Source organism: Nicrophorus vespilloides, unplaced genomic scaffold, assembly GCF_001412225.1.
Source record: "Nicrophorus vespilloides isolate i.1.1-1 unplaced genomic scaffold, Nicve_v1.0, whole genome shotgun sequence".
Classification (NCBI taxonomy): domain Eukaryota; kingdom Metazoa; phylum Arthropoda; class Insecta; order Coleoptera; family Silphidae; genus Nicrophorus; species Nicrophorus vespilloides.
In genome coordinates this window covers 25,328-41,502 of record NW_017095662.1, presented here as the reverse complement: position 1 = coordinate 41,502, position 16,175 = coordinate 25,328, and the positions used below count along the sequence as shown (strand labels likewise).

The window sequence follows — 16,175 nt, the reverse complement described above, 5'->3', positions numbered from 1 at the left end:
AGGTAGAGTATTTAGTCCTAATTCAAAAGTTTAGTACATACTAAATCCTGTGTTTCGTATATTTGTATAACACTGCACGTAAATTTCTTATCCTACATGAAGATATAAACTTGCGTGCTGAATTTATATAACTAAACTTAATGGATCAACGAAATGTTTATGTGAGCGCGAGAAGAGGAAGGCCCTTCTGACCCAATTAAAATCGCACATAATAATCATCACGATCGGATCAATCGCAAACTGCGAACTGGAAACAGCACACGCGATCCCCATATTAATTGAAACAACAACAACAACAACAAGTCTGGGGAAATCATTTACCGAAATGAAACAATTTCCACAGAAAAAACAATAAACAAGTCTCCAATTTTCCGGAGCACGTTCTCACGTAGAGACGATTCTTCTCGAAGCATTAATAAAACATGTTTTTCCACCGCCAAAGAAAGAAAAAACAAAGAAAAGAGAGTTAAAGAAAAAATGTACATCTTTTCCGTCGAAGGGAAAAACTTTTATACTGTAATTGAGTTATGCATATTTCATGATGAGAAAATGAAAGAATATGGAAAAATATAATAAGGATTAGGTTTTTTTTTGCTTCTAATTCTTTCTGACGAAGCTAATTTATTCGGTTTTTGCTTGATTCAAACTGTACTCACTTGATGGCTTTTACCATGGAAAGACCCATATGGACGCAGAGAACGGCGTGATCCGGTCTCTCCTGAGGAGCTCCACTGATGCAGTAGTAGCAATCTCCTAAGATTTTTATCCTCAATTGATGATATTTCTGCAAAGGAAAAGTTCATTTTAAATCCTCGAAAGTCAAGGGAAGTACCCCAAGGATAGGTACTTTGTCCTATTTCTTATTAGATCTAATCATATTGAAAATGTATACTTTACAAAGTTTTACATATTTGTTAATTGAAGGCATATTTTAGTTGAAAAACTTTGCTAAGTTGGAGTACCTCAAGGTAATGTACTTTGTCCTATTCCATGTTAAATTATGATTAGAAAGGAGAACTAGGATCAATTATTTCGTTTAAATAGATAACCAGCAACAAAAAACCAACTTTCCCACTCTTATTTGATTATCGTGCGAACTGACGCAGATGAAGAGAAATCGCGCTGTTTACGAAATTGGAAATGCCAATGGGTTTTCCGAATTGGGTTTCGCGCGATTTCCATATCGGGAAAGAAGTGATGGAAGAGGAAAGTGGAGGATGAGGGAAAACGTATATCCGCAGCGACGGTAATTTAAAAGGTTTGCGTCTCGTAACATTTATTTTTCGCAGGCGAAAAGTGGAGAAAATGCATCTCATATTTCTTTCCTTTGGCGACGTTTTCCTGGCAACAAGTGAAGCGAGCGAATTTGTTTTTCCATCCGTATAAAATATCATCGGTTTACTTCAGAATCAAAGCAAATGCATCACTTCTTTCCGACAACTTGAGGAAATTTACAATCAAAGAAATTGGGAATAATTTTTATGAAAAATGATTTTAATGAAGATTATTCGGAGCGTGAACAATTTGATGAATGATAAGAGAGAAAAAAAAACTATGTCTGAGGCCGTTTTATAATGATATTAAAGTTTGGTAAACTATTTCCTGAGTTTTCTCGTGTACTCTCGGAGGATGCGATGTAATTAGTTTTCGTTCATTAGATGAGGGAACGAGGACGACAACTTCTAGAGTGCTCTGACTATGTCTGTGTGTGTCTATGAACTTTAATAATCTCTAGTGTTTTATATATGTATTTACACTCATACACACGTAGTAGGCTGAGAAAATCAATTTTCCAGGATTAATATGCGGCACGTCTAGCGCTCGAACTAGTGCACTAATTCCCACTTGATCCAGTTGCCAGACACATCAACTGGAACGTCACCGAAGACAAAGACGCAAAAATTTAGTTATGCTTACGAAACATTACAGATACACCCGTGTCTGCGAACTTTCCTAAAGTTTATTGTAACATTATCTTAAGAGTTTACTTTGTAATAAGTTTTTTTTCAGTTAGATAAGATGTTTACTCTAACCTAACCTAAAATCAATTTATTACCTAACCCAATTAAATATAACCTACATTATAAACCTAACCTATACAAACTCTTGCAATGAAACGTAAGCTCATTTAAACTACATTAAAGTTATTTAACTAAATTTACTGGAAAATAATTCAATGTCACACAAGTTAGTTTGCTGTAACATTGAGGTTATATAATCTAGCTTGAAACATCCCCTTTCCTAATTGATTAAAAATTAAAGCGTATCGTTAAGTAAAGTATCATGTTGATGTATATATATATATTGTAATTGGAATTCGCTAATGAAGATGTCACTGTCTTCAGACTAATATGAAGTGAGGAGGGTTGGGAATTTTTGGAATGCGCGAAGATGGGGAAATTCGTGGATAGGTGTGACAGAGTGAAGGAGACGGAGAGAAGATGAAGGTTTCGGAACGTTGAGCATGCTGGATGGAAGATTGCTTTTCACCATCAATATTATTAAGCAAATTTGATGCGGACCAGTAATTACTCAGATGTACGCGCGAGCTTAATGCCCTGATCACCAAGTCATTACAACGTTATGTTCGAAATGTCTGTATAAAACCTAATTTTATGATAGAAAAAGCAATATTTTCATTTCTTTCAGTTTTTTGATATATTTGAGACAAAGTACATTTCCTTGAGGAACTCTTCCTGAAAACCATTTGAAATGGATTTGAAAAAAAAAATGAATGATTTAAAGAAAAGTTAAAATAAATTAAAAAAAAAAAGGAAATGTAATAAGACAAAGTATAAATCCTTGCGGTACTCCTATAGCAAAATTGAGATTTAAGCTGTAAAATGTTCGGATTCTCTTTTATTGAACATTCTTTTTACACTCGTACTTAAACTAATTTTATGATAGAAAAAGCAATATTTTCATTTCTTTCAGTTTTTTGATATATTTGAGACAAAGTACATTTCCTCGAGGAACTATTCCTGAAAACCATTTGAAATGGATTTGAAAAAAAAATGAATGATTTAAAGAAAAGTTGAAATAAAATAAAAAAAAAAGAAATGTAATAAGACAAAGTATAAATCCTTGCGGTACTCCTATAGCAAAATTGAGATTTAAGCTGTAAAATGTTCGGATTCTCTTTTATTGAACATTCTTTTTACACTCATACTTTATGTAATGATTGTTGGATGTAGATTTGTTAAAGTTACTTACGTCTGCAAGTTTGTCGAAACGAGCGAACAATTCGTTGAGCATCTTGACCAGTTCCTGGGCGGAATAAGTGGATGAGATGGCCGTGAATCCGACGATGTCTGCATAGAGGATGCTGCGAATAGGAAGATACGGTTTTTTTTTGCATGAGTAAAATAGAATGTATGCACCATATGATGGTGGGTAGTAAATTTTCGGGAAGAATTTACAACGCTGAAAAGACGATGCTGCTGGAATGGAGGCATCTCGAGAACACCACTCTAGCGAAAATAAGATAAAAGCCGTCCCGAGGGAAGAGAAAACCTCATGAATTCCAATACACGCAATTTATCATTCGCAGCAATATTTACTTATGTTTTTTTAGTTCTTTATGTTATATACTTCTTTTCTGAATAAATTTTAGATTCAATACAGAAAAGTGCAATTTATTTCATTGATCTATATATTTATCTATAAATTATCTAAACTTTTCAAACAGTTTTTCAATTTTCAACTTAATTTGTTTATGGAAAATAATGTATCTACGAGAGAGAATCAGTCAACGTTTCGATTTTCAACTTTTTCATGTAAATATAAGATTTTAACTGATTGTTTGAATAAAATATCAATTGTGTAATTATTTAACATTTCAAACTTGAAAAATGCATAAAAAGAAGACGAAAATTCAAAAAAATAAGAGTTATATTTACAAGAATCCTTATTTTATGCATTTGCGGACATACGGCAAATATATCCGCCCTATCCTTCATAAAGTAATTTTAAATTTTAATTTCCTTATATTTTTGTTATAATTATTCATAACAAACAGATAATGTGAAAAGAAACAAATTAGAATAGAAAAATAATGAAAAGTTTAAAAAATTTCTTAATTATTTTATAAAATTTGTACTATACACTAATTAAGATCATTATTTATGTAATAATCAGACTAATTACTAATAACTTATTTTTCATATTTATTTGTGTGTTATATTTGTATGTTTTCTCTATTTTTTGGCCAATTTCTTCTCGATTTAATGTATCTACGAGAGAGAATCAGTCAATATTTCGATTTTCAACTTCTTCATGTAAATAGAAGATTTTAACTGATCGTTTGAATAAAATATCAATTGTGTAATTATTTAACATTTCAAACTTGAAAAATGCATAAAAAGAAGACGAAAATTCAACAAAATAAGTGTTATATTTACAAGAATCCTTTTTTGTACATTTCCGGACATATGGCAAATATATCCGCCCTAAAGGATTTTTAAGTGAGGCGCCACTAATCTTTTTCAGACGAAGCTTTTGACGTTAGTTTCTATTGTACACAAGAAACTGATTCTGATTAACTCTATTTAGTTATTTACTAAAGTATCGATTGTATGCTTTTCACTTCAGATCATCAACAAACAAAAAAAACAGCAGGAAGAACGCAAACAAAGTTTTCCTTTTATCAGCTCGGAAAATCGCCTGCGGTTAAACGCACCCCAGACTGAATAAAAAAAAAACATATTTATTTAATTAGTAAAGAAATCTGTGTTTGTGTGTAAACCAGTAACCTCATTTTCAACTCCCCCCCGGAGGGATTCTCCGTGTTTTGCGCCTTTTATTACTGTTATTGCCCGTAATTCAATACCGACCTTTTTCATACTTAATAAAACCACTCCAAACCTATAATATTTACTACATAAATATTTATTTCAATCTGGATGATCGATCATATCATAATCCAACGATTTTAACATAATCTCCAACAATAAAAATCTTAATTAAAACTGTTATATTTATACATTTCTCTATCATTACAAAATTAGGTATATTTTTTGCTTAATTTCTTCAGTTTATTCACATTATAAATAAACGAAACTAGAATGATATAAACGTATTTCTTCAGCGTTTTACGTGTACAAAATTAAAAAAAAAACTGGCTGCATCTACTAAATATTGTAAAAATTTATGAAATATTTAGCATTCAGTGAGCGTATTTTTAGGGGTACTTTTTTTTTCTATCTCTCTCTTCCGCAAGATTAAGCGTGAATTATGTAACGTAAACAGGCTTGATTCTGAACGTGCCCTTCCGTTCCTCGCGTAATTGGGTCAGTTGTTTACTTCCATTATTTACAATAAATTAAAAATCATAGTACAAATTATTAATAACGCTCGTTTCGTGAATAAACGCATACATCTTGTTGCGTTTATAATTGTATAATTCTCTCATTGAATTGATGCGAATATTGCATAATAGATACGTTTTGGGTCGAACGGTTTTGTTATAAGTGATTTAGAGGGACGTCGCAATAACAGATCGATGTTTCGGCGTGCGATGTAGAACTAATTTTGCCTATCGGCGGAGAGGATTTAAACCAATTTTGCGAGCTGCGAATTGGGACCTTCGCCAATTTGCAAATCACTAATTGGATGGACATTCGATACTGTTTTTTTTTTGTTTTAAACGTATTTCATTTATTCTTCTCATTGCCACATTATTTGATTATTTATCAAGCCTTCTCTTATTTTGAAACGAATTTTCTGGCTGCAAATTTTACCAATTTTCAATCACTAATTGGATGTTTCTTTTTTAGTACGTAATTTATTTGCATCATTGCTTTATTATGAAACATGACTAAGTTATTAACTGCTCTTTTATATCCTGATTCATGTAATTCATTTTTTAGAAGTTTTTTCTGAAAGATATTTCTAATATTTATTTGTCTCTAACGTTTTATATTCTATACCTATTTTTTATAAATTTCTTCAGATTTTTATTATAATTATTCATAACAAACAGATAATGTAAAAAGGAACAAATTAAAATAGAAAAATAATGAAAAGTTAAAAAAAAAATATAATAAGAAAGAAAATATATTTTTGTCATTTCTTAATTATTTTATAAAATTTGTACTATACACTTACTAACTAAGACTAATTTTCTATACATTTTTAGTTTTTATCATTTAATTTGCATTTACTAACTTTTTTTCATATTTATTTGACTTGTTTGTGGAAAATAACTGTTTCGATTTTCAACTTCTTCATGTAAATAGAAGATTTTAACTGATTGCTTGAATGAAATATTAACATTCCAAACTTGACAATTTCATAAAAAGAAGACGAAAATAAGAGTTATATTAGCAACAATCCTTATTTTATGCATTTGCGGACATACGGCAAATATATCCGCCCAATCATTTATAAACGAGTTTTAAGTGAGTCATTTCTTAATTATTTCATAAAATTTGTACTATATACTTACTAATTAAGACTAATTTTCTATACATTTTTAGTTTTTATCATTTAATTTGCATTTACTAACTTTTTTTTTCATTTTTATTTGTCTGTTATATTTATATGTTTTGTCTATTTTTTCTCGTTTTTTTGTAATATAGAAAGTAACAATCAAAACTTTACATATTTCTCATTTATAAAGTAGACAAAATAAATTAGAATTGGTAATAAAGAAAAAATTAAGAAAAGAAAGAAATTATACAGATTTATTGGATAACTTTTTCAAAATTTATTTTTACATTGTTATCTCATGATTTAAGTAATATTGCGATAATAAAAATAAAGAATTGCAGACAAATTTCGTATAAAAATAAAAATAAATACATGAAATTATAATTTTCTCTTAATTTTTGAAGTATTTGTATAATCATGAATTGAATTCAAAAGATGTTTACAAATTTCCTTGAATAATATTTTCAATTAACAAGAACTTTACTATATTTGCATTCGTTCTCATTCATTAACAAACTTTCCTAAATCTCCGAGTTTTCTCGAGTTAATTAATAATTAATTCATTAATTAATCTCAGGCCGAGCGCAATTTGCAAATTAAATTAACAATCTGTGCAAATATTTACCTGACGTTCTCGTGTCGGCTCATGTAGATCTTCTTGAACTGACTATCCGCACTGTCCAGATCCTGCCTCATCTGAACTGCGACGTGCTCAGGCAACACGGACAGCAAAAGCCTCTCCTGAAAATCGCAAATTATTTCTCTTCGAGCAATTTTTTTTGTCCACTCACCTGTTCAGCGCTTTGCTCTTCAATTACGAGTTTCACCTCTAATGATTGTCGCGTCTCTAAGAAAGCTCTTCTCTGCTGCTTCTCCTCAACAAAGTACGACGTTAAACCCAGAAGATTGGCGGTCAACAGCAATATACAATTTGCAATATGCTGAAAATGTACAAGATTTCAAAGAAATATACTAACTATTAAATGGGAAAACTTCAACAATCATATTACAAATTTATTTAGAACTTTTCTTATATCGAGTAATAAAAATGTAATGAAAAAACACGATTTTTATGTGTTATTGAATATAATTTTATAGTTAAAGCAATTAGATTATAAAAATAGTGACAAAGTGCTGCACGAGCTGTAATTATTACATCACCTTTGTGGCTCGACACATTCTGTTATTATTTCGTTGTTAAGCAAAGGTTTTCCCTTCGTAATATCACCAAAATCGATATATCGAATTTCCACACCGTTTCATATCTTGTTTTTTTTTTCTTGTTTCATTTCCTTCGCAGTCCAAGGCCTTCTTCCTCCATTATTTATTCAAATCTCTTCATTCCTATCGAAATTACTTGACCGCAATTACTTGATCAACATAATTATTCAAAATTTTGTTAGAAAATTGCTGAAATTTCTTGATAAATCTAATTTCGAAAGTTTTAGTAAAATGAAAATGTAGTTTATTTGCATGCGGCCTGAAATAGTTCTACCTTGTACCAAATGGGGAAAAACTGTAAACGTGAACGGAAAAAGCAAAAGCAAATACGTTTTTGGTATTGATTGAGAAATTTTGCGTTTTCGCGTGTTTCGTGCAAGGTTACGTTATTTCGGATTATCTCCTTCGTCCAATTAGTGCGAAATGTCTGCAGCCGCAAGGAATCTTCCAGAAGGGCGTCAAAACCACCAGTAGGCGGAATTAATGAAGGGCGCCTACTCTGATGTTCCAGTTTACACATTTTCCCTTGCTTATTTCGCGTTAAAACAGATTTCAAGTTTGTTCTTTAATTGATGATTTTGACAGTAAATTACAGGAAAACTGTAATAGTTACAAATATTGCAGATGACACGTTGGAAAGGCCAAACATTTAGCTTTAATTTGCACACTCATTGATTATTGTGTCGTGTAAAATGATTGAGAAAACTGATTCGATTTTATGAAGCTTAAAACTATTTTCTTCAACTTTGACAGTAAATTACATTAAAATTATTGCAAAGTTCAATAATCAATAAAATTGTGTTTGTGGAAAGAAATATTGTTGAAAGTTTTTATGTAATCGTTGGGGAGAAATGCAATGAAACAAATTTAGTGATGAAAAACTTTTGCAAAGTATTTGATGTGATCGATACTGCTGCGTTGGAAAAACGGGATTCCTGTGCAAAATTTAATTTAAGTATTCATGAGCTTTCGTCGTCGTCGTCGTCGTCGAAATGGAGCTAGATAATTAGTTGGTTCGAATGGATGAGCGTAATAAGTTTTCTCTCGCTTTTCCTATCGGGCGAAAACTGAAGGAATTTCCATCTCGATTCGGAACCGACCATTTCCGTTCGAACGCTCGAGGCGTGTGGAAATATCACATATAACACATAACTCGAATAGTTTTAGATGATAGACTGATGAATATTAAAGTTTATAGTGAAATATCGGTTCATGAACAAAAAATGTTATATTGTCTAATGTTGTTATACTATTATGTTGTTTGGTTTTCAAGTAACTTGTCAAGTAACGCTTAATATGTAAAGTTACATTAAATTTACACATTAAGCGTTACTTGACAAGTTACTTGAAACGTATTTGCCTAAATCATTAAATTTGAAATAAAAAGTTTATATCAACACGTTGCAAGTAGTTCGACAAGTTAAAAGAACAAGTTAAATAAGTTAAGAAAGATCATTGGTCAAAGTATGAATCCTTGGGGTACGCCGGACGTAATTGGAAAAAGGCTCACGTCTTTGATTTTAATCCGGATCAAAGAAAAATGAAAACTACTAGAAACTTAATTATAGTGAATCAGGATTTGAAATTAAGGTTTTATTACTTTACATTAATAATTTTGATTTTCAAACAATAACCAAGTAACTTGTCAAGTAACGCTTGATAAGTAAGTGTTACTCGGCAAATTTTTATTTGCATAAATCATTAAATTTGGAACAAAAACTTTATATAAACACGTTGCAAGTAGTTCGACAAGTGAAATATACTTGACACGTTACTTTACAAGTACTTAAAAAAAATTACATCTCCATCATATAAGTATTTGAAAATTGTCATTTTTCAACTAAAAAAATGAAGTTAAGAAATATGAATGGTCAAAGTATGAATCCTTGGGGTACGCCGGACGTAATTGGAAAAAGGCTCACGTCTTTGATCTTAATCCGGATCAAAGAAAAATGAAAACTACTAGAAACTTAATTACAGTGAATCAGGATTTGAAATTAAGGTTTTATTACTTTACATTAATAATTTTGATTTTCAAACAATAACCAAGTAACTTGTCATGTAACGCTTAATAAGTAAGTGTAACTCGGCAAATTTTTATTTGCATAAATCATTAAATTTGGAACAAAAACTTTATATCAACACGTTGCAAGTAATTCGAAAAGTGAAATATACTTGACACGTTACTTTACAAGTACTTAAAAAAATACATCTCCATTATATAAGTATTTGAAAATTGTCATTTTTCAACTAAAAAAATGAAGTTAAGAAAGATCATAGGTCAAAGTATGAATCCTTGGGGTACGCCGGACGTAATTGGAAAAAGGCTCACGTCTTTGATATTAATCCGGATGAAAGAAAAATGAAAACTACTAGAAACTTAATTACAGTGAATCAGGATTTGAAATGAGAAGGATCAAAAGGATTCGAAGATAAGACGATTACAATTAATGATTAGTGTAGAAAATTTGTAAGTTGATCCTTGAAATATAAGGACGTAAATAAATAATGTGTACATACAGGAATCAATTAAACGATTTTCGCGACGCGCTAAATAGTGTTTAGCATTCGATGGGAGATTTACGAGTGGGAAGCTTCCTGAAGACGCGAATCGATAGAGCTGAACTGAACTCTTGACCTTAGCCTCGAGAATGCACAAAAGTTTCATCTCTTTCCCCACACACACTCAATCTAAATCCATCTCTCTCTCGCTTTCCCTCTTCTACTCCTTGTTCTTCACACGCTGTGGAAAGTGCGGAAATATTTTTACTTTTTTCTACCCATACATATTTTTTTTGTTGTTGGTGTGTCGATCTAGGAAATTGCATATCCGCTTTAAAAAGCCAGCCTCTAAACTCGGCGCTAAATGTTGCAGGCAGGCTTTAATCTCGCCTCTTTTCCGAGCTCAAATATTTATGGCCGGAATTGAATAATATCGATTAGTCGTCGTCGGTCGTCGCCAACATCAAGTGCAGGATAAATATTTAATGGAAATTTCTACACCGGAATCCAATACTGACCACTTTCTCTTCGGACGTTATTAACACCGTTAAATTATACTTTGATTAAAGATTAATTAATTTCTGATTTAACCTTGATTAACTAATATACGTGATTTATTTAGTAGTGTAATAAAATTTAATTAGTTTCACTTTGACAGCTTCTAACAACCAAACGGTAATAGATCCAAATCTAGTTATACACGCATATTAAACCCTGTACTTTTTACTTTAATTTGAATATTCGTAGTTGTAATTAGCGTTTTTGTTTATTGAATAATTCAATAAAACGTGAAGACACTTTTATGACAATTTATATAGTAATTTTAAGTCTATTTTTTTTTCCAAATTTTACAGCTTCTAACAACCAAACGGTAATAGATCCATCTCTAGTTATTTACGCATAGCAAACCCTGTATTTTTTACTTTAATTTGAGTATTCATTGTTGTAATTAGCGTTTCTGCTTATTGAATAATGCAATAAAACATGAAGACACTTTTATGACAATTTATATTATAAATTTCAGTCGATTTTTTTCCAACTTTTACAGCTTATTACAACCAACCGGAAAAATATATAAAGGCCGCAGTATAAGTATATTAAATTATATTTTTTTTAATTTAATTATAGTATTCATAGTCATAATTAACAATCTTGGTTCATGAGTTACATAATAAAAGGTGGAACCATCGATTTTTTGTTAATTCAAAAAAAATCTACTTTCGCAGCGTATAACAACCAAATGGTAATTGATATAAATCTACTAGTATACTCATATTAAAGCCTGTACTTTTTACTTCAATTTGAGTATTCATAATTGTAATTAGCGTTTCTACTTATTGAATAATGCAATAAAACGTGAAGACACTTTTATGACAATTTATATAGTAAATTTCAGTCGATTTTTTTCCATCTTTTACAGCTTATTAAAACCAACCGGAAAATGATATAAAGGCCGCAGTATAAACATATTAAATTAAGATTTTTTTTACTTTAATTAAAGTATTCATAGTCGTAATTAGCATTCTTGGTTCATTAGTTACATAATAAAAGGTGGAATCATTGATTTTTTGTTAATTAAAAAAATCTAATTTCACAGCGTATAACAACCAAATGGTAATAGATATAAATCTACTAGTATATGCATATTAAAGCCTGTAGTTTTTACTTTAATTTAAGTATTAATAATGGTAATTAACATGTATGCTTATTGAATAATGCAATAAAACGTGAAGACACTTTTATGAAAATTTATATTGTAAATTTAAGTCCATTTTTTTTTCCAACTTTTTCAGCTTATTACAACCAACCGGAAAATTATATAAAGGCCGCAGTATAAGAATATTAAATTATGATTTTTTTTTACTTTAATTAAAATATTCATAGTCGTAATTAGCATTCTTGGTTCATTAGTTACATAATAAAAGGTGGAATCATTGATTTTTTTGTTAATTAAAAAAAACCTACTTTCATAGCGTATAACAACCAAATGGTAATTGATATAAATCTACTAGTATACGCATATTAAAGCTTGTATTTTGTACTTTAAGATAAGTATTCATAATGTTAATTAACGTTCATGTTTATTGAATAATGCAATAAAACGTGAAGACACTTTTATGAAAATTTATATTGTACATTTGAGTCGATTTTTTTTACACATATTAAAGCCTGTATTTTTTACTTGAATTTAAGTATTAATAATGGTACATAGCTTAAATGGTTATTGAGTAATACAACAAAACTTGAAGATGCAATTTTATTCTTCAAAAACTTAATTATTGTCTATTAACTATTATGTTTATTATGAAATTCATAAAAAAGTGGAATAAAAATTGAAGCTGCAAAGAATGCGAAGTTTCTATATGCGACAAACAGATTAAAGTTTGAAATCAAGTAGTCTGTAGGGGTTTTATCAATGCGAAGGAAAAGGAAACTTTTCTGGAAACTTTTGTCAGCTATTATGTAGCAAAGTTTTGGAAAGAATAATGAAAAAAAAAGAAGCTCAGACGATGTGGTACAAGGTCGAAAGTGGAACGAAATTAGTCTTTGCGAAATTTTCGTGGAAGCGTAATACAATATTGAGTGGCATCTGCGCTAATTGGTTTCCGTTGTAATCAAGTCGGCGATATTAAAATGTCCGTTTATAATGATGACAAGAAAAATATGTAAGAAAACGGAGAGAGAGTGGATGAAATGATCAAATGGGAGGAAGCAATATGAGATACTTAAGGGTAGACACCTCACCGGTTTCGGATCGCCCTTTTTCCAACGCTCACATGATCGGCGAGTGCAAAAATCGGAAGCTCGCAACGTCGTTTCCTGACAACTAAAGTTAATTGACCGGAAATCCGGATTAGCGACCCGAAAATTGATGGTTTCGATCGGAGAACCGGGTGTGTGTGTGTCTCTTTGTATGTCGTTAGCTTCTTTTATCTTAAAGGAAAAGATTGCATACAAATTTATGAGCAACTTTGAAACCATTTTGTGATTTTAAGAAAATGTTAGAAAAATGAACGAAAACATTAATATTTTTTGTATATTTAAAACTTAATAGTTAATATTTCGTAAATATCAAATGAAAACTAACATAGCCTTAAGAGATTCGAAATGGCTGAGAAATGAAGTAGTAACACTTCTTTTATGACAGTTTACGTGTTTTTAAGCAAAATCATTAAAATTTTATAAAAAAAATACAGTTTCTTTTTTAATCAAAATCTTAATATAGTCGAAGAATACTGAATCATCAAAAACATTATGTAAAATTATGAACTTTTCAAAAAATATGTGAAAAATTAAGTTTTTATCTTATGTTTTGATTGATCAAAAATCAATGTCGTGAGATGTGAGAAAACGGAATATTTCCATCGGAACGAATGTTTCTCGTTCGTGTCTAATGTACATAATTAATTTCGGTTTTCCACCCTTAAACGAACCGCAGCACGTACGAAAACCGCACCACATCGGGGTAGAGAATTTACGATGCGCAACACAAAAGAATGAAAGAAAAACACACGGAATGCATAGGTGAAAAAGAGTGAGAAATAAAGAAAGAAGCGGTGAACGAACGTCTAATCAGCCAGAAAGGAAATCAAAAAAAAAAAAAGTAATACGAAAAACGCGATGTAATTTCATGAATCACGACCTCTTAATTGATGCTTTCAATCCCCGATGACTTCACGTGTTTTAGCTTTCTTTGTGTTAACTTTGGTGTTAATTAATTAATTAATTAATTCTTCAAATCTTAATGTTAACTTTTTCAATTTTTGTTATTGGTTTAGTTGTGTTAATTACGTTAATGTTGCAATGCGCAGACAACATGAAGGGTTGTTTTTGGAAGTGATGAACGGATGAATAGATAAAAGTACATGAAACAAAAAGAGTGAATAAAATGATACAAAGGCCCCAGTATAAGCATATTAAATTATGATTTTTTTTACTTTAATTATAGTATTCATATTCGCAATTAGAATTCTTGGTTGATGAGTTGTTAATTAAAAAAAAATCTACTAGTATACGCATATGTATTTTGTACTTTAATTTGAGTATTCATAGTTATAATTAACGCTTCTGCTTATTGAATAATACAATAAAACATGAAGACACTTTTATGACAATTTATATAGTAAATTTAAGTCTATTTTTTTTTCCAACTTTTACAGCTTATTACAACCAAACGAAAAATGTTACAAAGGCCGCAGTATAAGCATATCAAATTATATATTTTTTTACTTTAATTAGAGTATTAAATATCTACTTTCACAGCGTATAACAACCAAATGGTAATAGATATAAATCTACTAGTATGCGCATATTAAAGCCTGTATTTTTTACTTTAATTTAAGTATTCATAATGTTAATTAACGTGTATGCTTATTAAATAATGGAATAAAACGTGAAGACTCTTTTATGAAAATTTATATAGTAAATTTAAGTCTATTTTTTTCCAACTTTTACAGCTTATTACAACCAAACGAAAAATGTTACAAAGGCCGCAGTATAAGCATATTAAATTATATATTTTTTACTTTAATTAGAGTATTCATAGTCGTAATTACCATTCTTGGTCCATAAGTTACATAATAAAAGGTGGAATCATCGATTTTTTGTTAATTAAAAATATCTACTTTCACAGCGTATAACAACCAAATGGTAATAGATATAAATCTACTAGTATACGCATATTAAAGCCTGTATTTTTTACTTTAATTTAAGTATTCATAATGTTAATTAACGTGTATGCTTATTGCATAATGCTATAAAACGTGAAGACACTTTTATGACAATTTATATTGTAAATTTAAGTCCATTTTTTTCCAACTTTTACAGCATATTACAACTAAACGAAAAATGTTACAAAGGCCGCAGTATAAGCATATTAAATTATGATTTTTTTACTTTAATTAGAGTATACATAGTCGTAAATAGCATTCTTGGTTACTGAGTTACATAATAAAAGGTGGAATCATTATTTTTTTGTTAATTCCAAAAAAAATCTAGTTAGTTAGTTGTGTTAATTACGTTAATGTTGCAATGTGAAGACAACATGAAGGGTTGTTTTTGGAAGTGATGAACGGATGAATAGATAAAAGGCTTGATACCGCCACTATGCATGTAGATGAAACAAAAAGAGTGAATAACAAAAAAGGGATGCTCGATAAATTGGTTCTTTGTAGTGAAACCTCTCTATCGACTATCTCTGTGTGTTTGTGTATGTTCGTTGATTGATTGAAAGCAATGCTGCAGGCAGATAAACAGCGAAACTGGGGGATGGATGAGGGAATTTCGTTGTTGATGGCAGAACGAGAGCTGATGAAGAAGTATGTGTGTGTGTGCATTCGGACGTCGCTTCATCAAACTGCTCAGTTCCATCGGTTCTGGGAATGCAAACCACTTTGCTGCTATGATGATGATGATGGGTTTAGTAATAGTTATGTGTGTTAGTGTGCATGTGTGCGGTCTGCACACGTTAGCGCCCATTGAGTCGCGAAATGTGTGATTGATAACAATGCCCAGGGCCAGGACCTGCGGTCATCCTCATCCTTCGCTCCAGTCACCTCCGAACGTTCTATTAATTCAATAGCATTCAGAATCCGACACAAATCATCTACTCATTAGCTTTGTATTTGATCACAAAATGTAAACTTCAAAACTACAGTCGAAAAACTACAGTATCTTAAGATAAATAATCACAGCTCATTGTTAAAATATCAACAAAAAATTAACCTAATCATACATTTCATGACTAATCCAGATCTAGCATTGGTTGTATTTGGCTTAAGTATACCAATATAACTTAAAATATTAATAACACTATTACTTTAACCTAACCTAACTAACTGTAAACAGATATTAGTTAGTAGTACATTTAAAAATCATCACGCATCAATAATTGTTGTCCTATATCGATATAAATCAAATTTTTAATATATCCTAACATAATCAACATAACAAAATTAGTGCGAATCCTAAATCTAACATAACCTAAATAACTGTAAAGTATTCCGTCTAAACCTAACCTATGT

At 30.4% G+C, this 16,175-nt stretch overlaps 1 protein-coding gene across 2 annotated transcripts in view; it reads right to left on the bottom strand.

Annotated features, from left to right (window-relative positions):
- Positions 1 to 656: 656 nt before the first annotated feature.
- The window catches only part of LOC108559187 (adenylate cyclase type 3-like), a gene marked incomplete at its 3' end in the record, with an annotated part of 27,350 nt that continues 11,831 nt past the window's right edge, over positions 657 to 16,175 (bottom strand). For both annotated transcript variants that reach the window (XM_017916370.1, XM_017916361.1), the window contains 4 exon segments: positions 657 to 784; positions 3,214 to 3,325; positions 7,055 to 7,170; positions 7,221 to 7,370. In XM_017916370.1, coding sequence (XP_017771859.1) covers positions 657 to 784; positions 3,214 to 3,325; positions 7,055 to 7,170; positions 7,221 to 7,370 — 506 coding nt within the window.